Source organism: Podarcis raffonei, chromosome 13 (genome assembly GCF_027172205.1).
Source record: "Podarcis raffonei isolate rPodRaf1 chromosome 13, rPodRaf1.pri, whole genome shotgun sequence".
NCBI classification, from domain to species: domain Eukaryota; kingdom Metazoa; phylum Chordata; class Lepidosauria; order Squamata; family Lacertidae; genus Podarcis; species Podarcis raffonei.
The window spans coordinates 5468852-5481688 of NC_070614.1; the positions used below are offsets into that span (position 1 = coordinate 5468852).

Below are 12837 nucleotides of genomic sequence, written 5' to 3' on the forward strand. Positions count from 1 at the left end.
AAATTAACCTACCCCTAGTACCTTTAACAAGAGGCATTAACCTTTAACATGTGGCATTAAGGTTAGTTTTTTCTTAATGTACTTATGTGGAATATTTAAAAGCTTATTACTGACCAATGCAATTGTATTTATTTGAGATATTTATCCATCTGTCATCTGTGTGTTTTATTTTTACAGCACCCAATGAGAACAAACAGCTCTCTCATTGGAGGTAGTTCCGCAGCCTAAATGCTACTACAAGAACGATTACACATGCCCCATGTCGCATCCAACACACACCATGTTCACGGTAGGGGTAAAAGTGAACATAGTGTGTTTGTGATTCAAATCGTCAAAGGCTCTGGGGTGTCCCTTCCTTAGGATCTGATGTGCAGATTGGCTCTCTTAAGGTGTATCAGAAACCTCTGTTTCTGTGTGAGGCCATATTTTTCTCTGCACTTTGTGCTGAGCTTCAAAATGCACGAACAACCAGTATTCCAACTGCCAACATAATCCAGGTTACTAAATTTTGCAGCAATTATTAAAGTTTCGGAAACACCATTAAAATCAGTCCCAAATACAGCATATCACAGTAGTCTAGTAGTGCAACGCCAATCAGGACCAGTTGTACACCTCCACTCAGTCTAGCTGGCTTTCCAGCCCCCACTGACTCCATTTTATCTGAAATATGTTCCATCTTGTTCACCCTCACCCAGTACAACCATTTTCATAGGCCTGTTCAATAGTTCCACAAGCTCCTAGAAATTTCTACATGGGAAAGAGAAGTTTAGGTACAGGTAAATGGCTTGAAGTTGACAGCACAGCCCAAACCATCAGATGACCTCCCCCAGCGGTTTATTATAGATCAGGGGTGAGGAACCCTTTGGCTCCATACATACCTACATCATTTTATTTGTATGCCGCCTTTCCATGTTCACAGTGCTTTACAATGTGAAAAAATACAAACATAACAAAAGTGGTCATAAGCAATAAATAAAACATCAGAAAGTACACAACCAAACGGAACCATTTCCTTGTAAATACTAAGAACTAAAATAAAGATCTTAAAAAATTAATAATAAAAACAATAACCACTGCCCCCTACAACAATACCTCAGCCCAAGAGTCTGTTCAGAAACCTCAGCTTTTGTAGCTGGAGTCAGTCCAGCCACTGCCATCTCAGGCCAGGTGGGAAAATGGCTGCAATGCAGGGAGCATGTCTTCCAGAACTCACAGTCACAATCACATGCCATTATGACTTCACATGATTGGTACCTGGGTTTTCCTGCCCTGTCAACATCGCTTGTGTGGGGTCCCAAAGCAGCTGGCTGTCATGCAAGGGGAGTTGTCAGCTTCATACTTTGCAAGGCATCCCACACTTCTTTAAACTCCTGGTGCCAGAAGTTTAAAGGAGAAGTGTGAGGACACTTGCAAAGGGCTGTGCTCAGCCATTGGGAGTGTGCCTCTCCCCAGTGTTACCTGCTCCACATCTGACGTCATGTGTAGAGATGGGAAGGCCTGGGGGGAAAGTGGGAAAATTGGGGGGCAGGTTTTTCCCCGCCCTCCCAACATGAAAAAAGGCAGTGTGTGTGTGGGGGGGGGGAGAACCTGGTTCCCCAATTTTTCCGGTTTTTTCCAGGTCTTCCCATCTCTAGTTATGAGGAGCCTTGGTGGTCCATGTTTGACCCGTGGCCGAGAAGCTCCTCATGCCTGCCTGATATAGATGATTGTGCCTCCTAAACTCAGATTTATACCATAGCTGATGATACTGAAAGCTACCAAGAGTTCTAGAAAATACAACTGGCTTGGACTCATCCAATTCATTCCCTAACATATGTATCCATCCTGAAACCAGGTTGGAATCCAGATTATCAGTATCCTCTTTAGAAAAAACCTGAAAAAGCTACCTCATTCTCCAGTAATTTACTCAAAAGGGGAAAGGTTAGAGACTGGACTAATTAACCCTGATCACTAGGTCTAAGCTTTAGACAATGGTGGGGAATATTTTTGGCCAACGTTGACAGGTGGGAGGGGCAACTCACCTGTCAAAATCCCTTGCCCTTTGTGAGTTTCCCTGCACTACTTCTTTCCATCTCCGATAACAGAGGTGAAAGGCGGAAGTGAGGGGACACTCACAAACTCCTTTGCAAGTCTCCTGTGCTTTGCCTTTCCATTCCAACATGATTAGATGGTGTCTTGGCTACATCCAACTGTTAAAACTACAGTATGCCAGTTAGTGCAAATGTGAGTGTATTTATCGGCAAAATATAAAGCAAACTGTGAAGCAGGCTTTCAATGGTTCCTTCACTTCATTCCCCAGACCCCTATCAATACAGCCCCTCACCTAAACAATAAAAATAAATCACAGCTAGCAGTTAAAATTTGCAGCATAAGAGACACACAAGAATCTGGGGAAAATATAAAATTTTTCACCAGATGTTGAAAAGAGAACAGAGATTACAAAAGGAATATCTGATAGTTATAATTCAGTGTATTCAGACTTTTCATTCTCTCTCTTATTGTTCTCTTAAACAAGAGGGTGGTGCCCTCCAGACTCCTCAAAAGGCCAGACCATGTCCGCAGGCTACTACCCGCACCGGCTGTACTTTACACCCTCCAGAGAAACACTCTTTAAGAGGGCATATTCAATACCTTAAGAGAGGTGTGGATTGTATATTGGGTGTCCAAGCTTGTTTACATAAAAGTTTCTATTTTCCAACTTTTGTAGGAGGAGATGGGATGTTCTGCACTCTTTTTTGCTCCACACAGAAACCAATAGGTGCCAAGGAAAAGAAGCATCCTCTTACATACCCAGCATAGAGTAGTCGACCACACTGGATAGTAACATGTTTGCAGCAAATAACCTTTGTGAAGCTTATTTACAAGGCTGCCCTGAAGAATACCAATGCAAACGTCACACTGAATATAACCGGGGGGGGGGGGGTGAGTGCAACCACAGTAATAAACGTATTTCCAGCACCTTGCCCATGACTAGCAGAAGCAAAATAAGATCAGCAACTATATGAAAATTCATTTATTTTATATAGCAAAATTCTGCTTGTTTTGACAGCTCTACTTTACTTACTTCGCCAAACCTTTATTAGGCATTACAAATATAGTCCATCATAAAAACATCCATAGATAAAAATTAAAAATATATACATTTAAAATATATAATAACAAGGAATTCATTGGGATTTCTTCCCGCTAAATAGTGCCATTCACCACTCTAAGATATACTATTGACAAAAACTTAGGACCCTTGCAGTTATTTCCGGGTTAACGTCAGACAGATAGAATCTGATATTTTCATTGTGCCGTGATGTTACACTTCCTCAAAAAGGGGATAGCACACATCTGTGTAGCTAGTTGTACAATGGACAGTAGAATAGAATATGTTCTACAGTGTTTGGCACATTCAAAGAACATCTGCAATGTCTATTATTTCTGGAAATGTTTAAATGTCTGCCCTTGAAAAAGCTGAGGAGAAAATGTTCAGTTGGGCTAATGTAAAGGCTGGACTGGAATTATTTATTTTGAAATATAAGTGATCCTGTTGCATTTAATCCATATAAAAGCAAATTTTATTTACAGCTGACCCGATGTTTTGTTTTTCAATGTCCCTTAATCTGGTTTGAATATTGTGATAAATATATTGCTCATTTGAATTATACAACAGTTCCAAGTCAATACTAATAGATCTAATTTTGCTATGTAAGAGTTCGAACCATCTGGATTTATAAGAGTCCTTTAGTAAGTCAGAAAGCAGACTCAAAGGCTGGCAATGAAAATGGCAACGCAAATAGTATTTTATAGTGCTAGCCCATACCCAATATTCCATTGTCTGTATACCTAGTTCTGCACGCATTGTCTCATACTTGATTGAACTTGGGAGCCCCAGGATATGTCTTTAGAAACTTGAGTGTATCTTATCTAAATGACTATTATATGCTTGTATCTATATTGGGATCTCAAAATGTAGCTGGGACAACACTTTAGTTTGAAAAATCTGAATAGCAGCTGGTATAAATTGGTTACCTTTCTGAAAATGAAAGTGAGCTACTGCTGAGGAGGTACACTTTGCCTGTTTTATAGCACCTGTGCGATGGTTGGACCAACCTGAGTTGCTCTGGAAAAAAATTCCACAGTATCTGCATCTTGACTTGCTGGATTTCTTATCCTCTTATATTCCATTTCTCTAATTTCCGGGAATTTTTGTCTTCTCATAATTTATTCAAGGTTTATTGGTTTCACAATAGAAAACCAGGGACAGTAAAAGACGTTTCAGACCTATCCTCATCAGTGATAATAAGGCTGCATCATCCGTATACCATAGTACTTTGGATCTCAAACACCTTGGGTCCTGAACAAACCAGATCCTGGTTGAAACCCAGAAGTGAGTGTTCCAGTATTCGAACTATTTTCGGAAGTCTGGCACGGCTTCCGCAGCTTCTGATTGGCTGCAGGATATTCCTGCAGCCGATCAGAAGCCACAACTTGGTTTTTGAATGGTTCCGTGAGTCAAATGGTCAAACGGACTCCCGGAATGCATTCTGTTTGATAACCAAGGTATGACTGTACAGTAAAAGTGCAACTGGATTTTGACTGATTTTGGGGGGATGTGATATTTTTTAAAAAAATATGCTCTGGAAGATCTGAAAAAAATAAATTAAAAAGAAAAGGGACAAGAATACACCCATTTTGTATTAGGGATGTTGGAATTGAGGTGACCTTCGGCACTGAGTTTGATTTGGCAGATGTTGAAGGAATATAAATTCTGTATTGACATCAGCAAGCACTGATGGATTCCAAACTCTACAAGCTTTTGACAACTCTTTAGAATCCAGATGCAGAAGTTAGTAACTGTAAAATAATAACTATCAGATAAAAGTTTCTACCCTGCATGACGGTTGTTAAAAAATCTGAATTGTGTACCAAATTCTGCTGAAAAGATAGAATCAACTAATTAGTGGTGAACTTACATTCCAGCCTAATTATGATTCTAATTACCTATGCCATACATTTTTTCCCAGAGAAGCCAAGCCCCTTTATTTACTTCCCTGCCCCTCCAAGGCTCAGTGAAGATGCATGTTCAGATCTGGAAAACCCCTCAGGCTTCTGTGATCCTCCTCTCTCCTACTTGAACTTTCTTTCCCTCATCAGCACTAACTATGGCTACCATTCTGTCTGCAACAACTGAACGTTAGCCATAATTCCTCTGGGATGCGGACATACACTTGATCACTTAACTCTGTGTTAACTATGCACTTAGACTCTGAAAAAATACAAGAAAACTATTCAAAGGCCACATTGTATCAACATATAATGAGCTGTATATTGAAAAATTCTGCAAAATTGATGACTGAGGAACTGATACTTCCTTCAGTGCAAAATTAATTAGCTAACAATCACTCAAGGAGGCATAAACAGTTTCACAGCCCTAGCAACATATCATACAACAAATTTGTTATGACTGTTTAAGCCATTGTGTTAGTCATTACAGAAGAATATTAACTGGCTGTAGGATTAGCAGCAGCACATATATATTATGGTTCTTTTATCATAAGGCACTATCTTAAATCACTCCCATTTCCCACAGTGACAGTCAGAGGGGGTGGGATGGAAACAGTGATCAGAACTGTCAAATTATTTCTTTCACATGCAGGAACTTACACCTGTGTGAGATTGTTGCCCAAGATTAGCATAACTGCTAGAGTGGTAGGAATGTTATAAATTCAATGAAAATAAATTCATGATGAACAAATTCTATTCCTTTCAATGAAACTACGTGAAGTATGACTGTGTTCAGATCCATCCAAGATAAAGTGCAAAAACTCTTCTGTGCTGTCTAGCATTTGGGGAGGAGGAATCACTGTCTTTACCCTTTACCTATTGTCTTTATCCTTTATCTATTGCTTTTCTGTGTTCAACTTTAACATTAGATGCAGAAACAGAAACAGAATCCTAATTCCCCAAAGTGTCTCTCTCCTTTCCCCAGCCATACCTTAAAAAAATTAAAACAAAATAAACTGGCTATTGATCAAATGATGATTTCCTCAGCTAAGTGTTACACTACATAGACTGTATCTTATTAAATAAAAATTAAGAAATACACCAGGTGAATTCATTTTTAAGAATGAAATATTAATTCAGAGCCAAAGTACTGCAATTTGTATGAACAGCTACTGAAATGTTGATAACTTTTATTTTTCAAGGACCTCCTCTCCTTATAGGAATAGACCCAGACCCTGCAATCGTCATCTCAGGCGCTTCCCTTTTCTGTATGCCCATTCCACAGGAGGTCCAGAGAGTAGCAGCATGGGAATGGGCCTTTTCAGTGTTGGCTACCTGCTTGCAGAATGGTCTCCTGGCATCCTCTTTGTCCGGCTTTTGGCACCAGACAAAAACATTTTGTCTAGGCTTCTGGCCCTTAGTCCGAGGGCTTTTCAAATATTTGTTTTTGAAATCCACTAAGTACAAATCTGCATGCACTCACTAAAGGGTCGCACTCAGATATCAACTAGCTTTGAGCAAGGAAGGCTGGGATTTTTTATGAGATGAAGCTGGACATTACAGTTGGTAGAGAAAAGTAAGCAGACCTGGTTCACACAAAACACTAAACAAAATCATGGCTTGGCACAGATGATCAAACCAGTGTTTGAAACTCCCGTTGTTCTAGGCACATTTTGTGAGAGGGAATTTCATTAGCATGAGCAGTTTCTGAGCTCTGGGTGCAGTACTGAACCTAAAAATTCAGATTAAAACTAAAAAGTGGAAGGAAAGGAGGACCTTTTTCTGCCTCCCCACTTTCAGCTACTCTCTGGAGAACAGACTGAAGAACAGACCCTCTTTAGAATATTAGGGGGGTGGGCAGGGGAAGGACTAGACCATGTGGAAAATGAACATAATATTTTAGCTGCAGTTCATACATTTTCAACTTTCTAGTCTTGTTATAAAAAACTGTGCCTATACATTGTTGTTGTGCCCACAACCTAGGTTGAAGGTGCCATTTAGCTCCTAGCTTTCATATCTCTGTTTCTAACACTGAACCAAACATGCAGTTTCATGGAACAAAGGCTAAGACTATTGTTCTGCTGCACAGTTCTGCTGCACCAAGCCGCACTTTTACTTAGGTGTTGCGTCCAAACATAGGCTTGTTGTTTGTCTTGCTCCAGACAATTAATGAAGGGGTTTTTTTGTGGTTCATTACTGAACCTAACTTTTCCCAGGCCTCTTGCAGGATGACCAAAATTAGATTGAAAGCTTTTGTGTCATCTGAACCCAGCAAACTGTTTTTAATATCAATGATGGCTTGTTTGAAAGCAAGGAGCTTTAGGCCATCATTTATGAAGCTGCCACATGCAAACAAAACATTGTTAAAATTAAGCACACTAAGTTGTGGATAACTGAAATCTGAAGTATAAATCCCCAAACTTCTCATGGCTGCACAGGTGGAGGATTGGAAATAGAACTGGAGAGTGCACAAAGCCAAGGTAAGGTGAATCTAAAAAGCAAATAATTATAAATACTCTGGCAAGAGAAAACTTGCCAGATGGCTGGTCATTATGATGGTATATTCTGCCTTCCGAAATAAAAGCATTAAGAAAATAAGCACACACTTGGATCAGTTCGGTCCTGTTGATAATCATGAATTACCACAACCCAAATTGAGACACCCACGTCAGAAATACATAGGCAATTCAGATTCAAGGCTATATTTAATACTATAGTTTTTTTAAAATTCTAATAATATTGGGTTTAATTCCACCTAAGTTACTTGCACATACCTCTGAACGAAATAAACTAAGTTAGGTTGGATAAAACCCATAGTCATTATAATGCTAAAACCAAGCTACAGTACTTTTTTATTTAGGAATTCTTAGTTTCAAATACTGAAATAAAACCCTGGAATACAGCTTTTGAAACATATTTATATGAAATACTAAAAATGATTAAAATTAGGTGCCTTTCCAAAAATGCTCTTGGCAACACACAACAGTAATAAATACAATTGTTCCAAGTAATCAAGTAAAATGGAGCAAATGTATAAAATATGGCCCTAATGTAACACACACACTCCAAGGTGCAAGGGGGGATAACTCCAAAGTTGCACTTGACATAAAAAAAAACTTGTGCCAACAAGAAACATTTTAAAATGATAGCCACATAGTTTTGCCACAATACGGTAGGGCATATAATTGCTAAAGGAAGATGGAAGTGATGCACAAAAACGTACAACAGTTGAACTAAACCCCAAATGAAGAAAATATAAGAACCAAAAACCCCAGAGGGATAAGTTATTTCATGAGCTTTTCACATCCATTAAAAGATGGGTAGGCAAACTAAGGCCCGGGGGGCGGATCCAGCCCAATCACCTTCTAAATCCAGAATCAGCATGTTTTTACATGAGTAGAATGTGTCCTTTTATTTAAAATGCATCTCTGGGTTATTTATGGGGCATAGGAATTTGTTCATCCCCCCCCCCAAATATAGTCCACCCCCCAAGGTCTGAGGGACAGTGAAACGGCCCCTGCTGAAAAAGTTTGCTGACCCCAGCATTAAAACAAGGTCTGAAGCCAGTATTACATCTATTTCTTTTTGTGAAAATGTATAAAGCAGTTGTTGAGGTGAACCAAGGTTCAGAAGACCACTTTGACAGTGACAATGTATTTTTAAAATATTGGGATTTGGCCCCTTTTTAGGTTTTAATTATATCACCACCACACTAGTACATTTGCTAGGTGTTCCCAGTCTCAACCTTCTTAATAAAAACACTACCTCAAGTACACTTCATTGTTGGTTGATAATTGAGCAATGCTGGAAGTTTCACGACTGGTTGGCTAGCATAAAATCCAATTCATCTACCACCTGCAGATTCACTTATACTTCTGATTCTGAGCATCTCAATGAACTTGAGGCAACAGTCTCTCCAGGAATTCCTAGTACTTTGCAAAACTATGGTTGAAATACATATTATGGCATGCAACTAATGGTAACCAAGGAATTCCTAGTTCAAATCTAATCTGACCTCACCCTGATCAGGCATCCACATTTCCACTCACCACTGGTTTCACTGGCAAAATTGGTAAGAAAAAACAAATTGTCCTCTAATAGCTTGAAGTTGGGATAATCTCACAGTAGTTCAGAGTGCTAAGTGCAATGACAAGAGAAATTCCCACCTATATCTTCAAGCGAGAGCAAGGTTGGGACTAGCTGTTCAGGCAACCAAAGAATTCCAAACACTTCAGTTGTCTACTACTGTATATTTTAAGTGCAAGCTTCTCTCGCTACTTCCAAGGGATAATGTTGCAGCTGACCATTTTGGCAAGCAGGTGTGGCGAAGGTGTTCAAAGCATCCCAGTTGCACTGTGCCCAAAATAAGCCCAGTTGTCTTCCCTAAATTTGGAGCCACAGATGAGAGCATGAACATTGCCTGAATTCCCACAGAAGTGCAATGCTAAGTACAACAATCCCATGTACAGTACATCTGCCTTGAATTGTCTAGGTTACAAGGGTCAGTCAAAATTTGTAACTTTGTAATATTTACGTACCACCATTTAGATCAAGCGATTCAAATTTTTAGAAAATAGCATTTTTGTATTGCTACCTGCTGCATAGAGATTGAACTGAATATTGCTCCATTCTTCCCAATCCCCTTCCCCACAACAAAAACATTATAATTAGATATCAGAAAATGGTAACGTTGCAACATCAGCAACAACTGATTTTTTTTGTTTGTATCCTCCCCCCCCATAAAAGACAATCACCTTGACCCACAATGTCATTTTCATACCCCCATCAACAGCTGTTATGGAAACCCTCCTTACAAGGGTTCCAAACCATCTTAAATTTTGGGTGGAACCTCCCAGTCTGTCCCTGGAGGGTAAACATGCTTATTTGGGAGTAACATACTGTAATCAACAGTGGCTGAGAATTAACAGACATACAGGGAGGACCTTGGTGCAGGGTTTCCAAAAGTGTTTCAAGCTGTTTTTGGACTAAAATTCTCATCATCCCTAGCTACCAGACCCAGTGACTAGGGATGACAGTAGTCCCAAAACAGCTGGAGACCCACTTTTGGGAAGCTGCATGCTCCACTACAGGGGGCAGAAAGCAGACGGGGGTGTGGCTGCCCCCCCCCCCGTTTGATGTGAATCCTGGGGGCGTGACGTGCGCCCAGCACGCTGGGGTGTGTGTGTGTGAGCGGTGTGTGTCCAGGGGCCCCACTGTGATGGCACCCTACTGGAATAGTGGTGCCGGGGGCGGTCCGCTCCCTCCGCATTCCCGTTCCTCCACCAGTGAGTGTAACCAGCCTTTCTCAACCTTGGCTCGCCAGGTGTTGCTGGACTACAGCACCCATCATTCCAGGCTACCAAGACCAGTGGCCAGGGATGATGCGTTGTAGTCCAAGAGCATATAGCAACCCAAAGTCGAGAAAGGCTGGTGTGAGCCTTAATTTAGGATTGTGGTGCACAGTACCTTAACAAGTAACAAAAATCTATATCCCTCTTGACTGTTAAAGCAAAAAACAAACCAACCCTCAAGTGGTTTACAGAAAGGTTAAACCAAGAAAGACTTTAAAGCACGCAAAAGTCACCATGCCAAAACAGAGTAAAATGACCTCTAACCCTCTTGGACGGGTAGGCTCGTCGAAACGGGAATGCGGTCTCGGCAGGCGCCGGAAAGAGCGCCTGCTCGATCTCAAGTGGCAGGGAGTTCCAAAGTACTTCCTAACACGGGAAACGGGCCTCGCCGGGGCTTCTGCAGCCCTTCCTCGCCGCGCCCCCTTTCCTACCCCCCACCCCACCGAAATAAAGGTTAGGGGCCGCCGGCACCGGTCCCTCCGCCGTCCCACAAGCCTCTTCCTCCCGGGCCGCAACGGAGACCGGCGGCGGGCAGCCTTCGAGGCGGCTGGTCCCCGTTCCCTCCTTCTTCCGGCCGGTTGCTGAGGCGAGAGCGGCCTCCGAGGCCCGGCGCGAGGGAGGGAACCGCCGCCGCCGCCGAGGTACCTGGCAGTTCCCCTCACATCCCGCTCGCGGCCTACCTGCGCGACCTTCCTCTCTGCCCCGCGGCCTCACCTTTGCGCAGCTCCCGCTCCCACACGGCGACGATGAGGGGCGAGTGCTTCCTGTGGTGGATGAGCCACAGGCTCAGGGTCTGGACGCTCTGCTGAGAGTTGCTCAGCTCCAGCAGCTTCCGCTCCAGCGCCGACTCCGAGAACGCCGACATCGCCTCGCCCGCCTCTCCAGGGAAGCTGAAACGGAACCCGCCGCCGGAAGCGGGAGCAGGAGCCAGAAGCAGGCCGCCGCCGCCGCCCCTCCCGCCTTCCCCCTCCTCCTCCTCCTCCCCGCGCGCGCGAAACGCCTCACCGAGACAAAATGGCGGCGGAGCAGCCGCTACGCACGCCCCGCCACAGCCGCAGGGCCACGCCCCCTCCGCGTGACGCCACAAAGCGCGGGAAGGACGGTTGCTGCGGGAGTGGGGGCGGGGAGGGGCGGCAGGTGTGTCGCCTCAGAGGCGCCTCACCTGAGGGGGGGGCGGGTGCAGGTGGATGTGTATATGGAGTTGCGTGTTTGGGACACGTGTACGTGGGTGGGTGTGAATATATGTGGGGGAATATATACCTGGATGCGAGTACACAGGTATCCTCTTAGGCCGTATTTATATTTGAAATTATGGGATGCGGGGGGGGGGGCGCTGTGGGTTAAACCACAGAGCCTAGGGCTTGCCAATCAGAAGGTCGACGGTTCGAATCCCCGCAACAGGGTGAGTTCCTGTTATGTACTGAGTTGAATAGGATCCAAACTGCAGCAGTCTGATTGGTCCTAGAACAATAGGATCCAAAAGGCAGCAGTCTGATTGGTCCTAGAACAATAGGATTCAGAATACACCAGTCTGATTGGTCCTAGAACAATGCAGCAGTATGATTGGTTGGCAGGAACCACCCAATCATGCTCCAGATAGAAGTGAATCCGCAACCTGATTGGCTTACAGTAGAATTCTGGAATTAGCCAATCATGTGCAGCCCATTGTGTAAATAATGTATATAAAGCAGATACTTTGAGGGGACATTCATTCATTCCTCCTCACCACTATGAGCTGAATAAAGAGCACGAAATCACTTTGCGACTCTGAGTATATTTCAGTTCCCGTTGCTCGGTCCCTGCTCCTGCCAACCTAGCAGTTCAAAAGTACCGTACTTTTTGCACCGTAGCACTCACTTTTTTCCTCCTAGAAAGTAAGGGGAAATGTCTGTGCGTGTTATGGAGCGAATGCCTACGGATGGCGGGGGGATCCGCTGCAGTCGTGAGCACAGGATCCATGGTTCCCCTTCCTTCCCTCCTCCGTGGCTCGCTTTGAAACAGCAAAGCGGGAGAAGAGCCGCTGAGTGGGGAGGAGAGAGGGACAGAGAGCCTGCTTGCTTTAAAGGAGCAAAGCGGGAGAGGAGAGGAGCCGCTTACACGGGTCACCCCAAATTCACCAGCAGATCACATAGCATGTCCATGGCTACAGCTTGCACCAAAAAAATCACACACCCACTGTTGCCTGGGGCCGCAGTGGTGCAAAAATGTGGTTACAAAGCATGGATCCACATGGATCCTCAGGATTTTTGCATTGGGCTACCCCAAACTCACCGTCAGATCACATGTCTGTGGCCACAGCATGAACCACAAAAATCATACATCCACTGTTTTGTTTAGAATATTTTTTTTTCTTGTTTTCCTCCTCTGAAAACTATGTGTGTGTTATGGTCGGGTGCGTGTTATAGAGCGAAAAATACGATACGTCAAACTGCAAGTAGCTAAATAGGTACCACTCCGGCGGGAAGGTAAACAGCGTTTCCATGCGCTGCTCTGG

The 12837-nt window shown here is 43.3% G+C and overlaps 1 protein-coding gene and 1 long non-coding RNA gene across 4 annotated transcripts in view; one reads left to right on the forward strand and one right to left on the reverse strand.

Annotated features, from left to right (window-relative positions):
• Positions 1-11289, reverse strand: part of RPRD1A (regulation of nuclear pre-mRNA domain containing 1A) — a 34849-nt gene extending 23560 nt beyond the window's left edge. For all 3 annotated transcript variants that reach the window (XM_053360839.1, XM_053360841.1, XM_053360840.1), the window contains exon 1: positions 11058-11289. In XM_053360839.1, the coding sequence (XP_053216814.1) occupies positions 11058-11208 (151 nt within the window). In that variant the 5' untranslated portion in view covers positions 11209-11289. The remainder of the gene's footprint in view (positions 1-11057) is intronic.
• LOC128399411 (uncharacterized) lies at positions 182-2842 on the forward strand. Its single transcript, XR_008327222.1, has 2 exons — positions 182-289; positions 2708-2842. It is a non-coding gene; the product is annotated as an uncharacterized LOC128399411 (long non-coding RNA).
• Positions 11290-12837: the final 1548 nt, after the last annotated feature.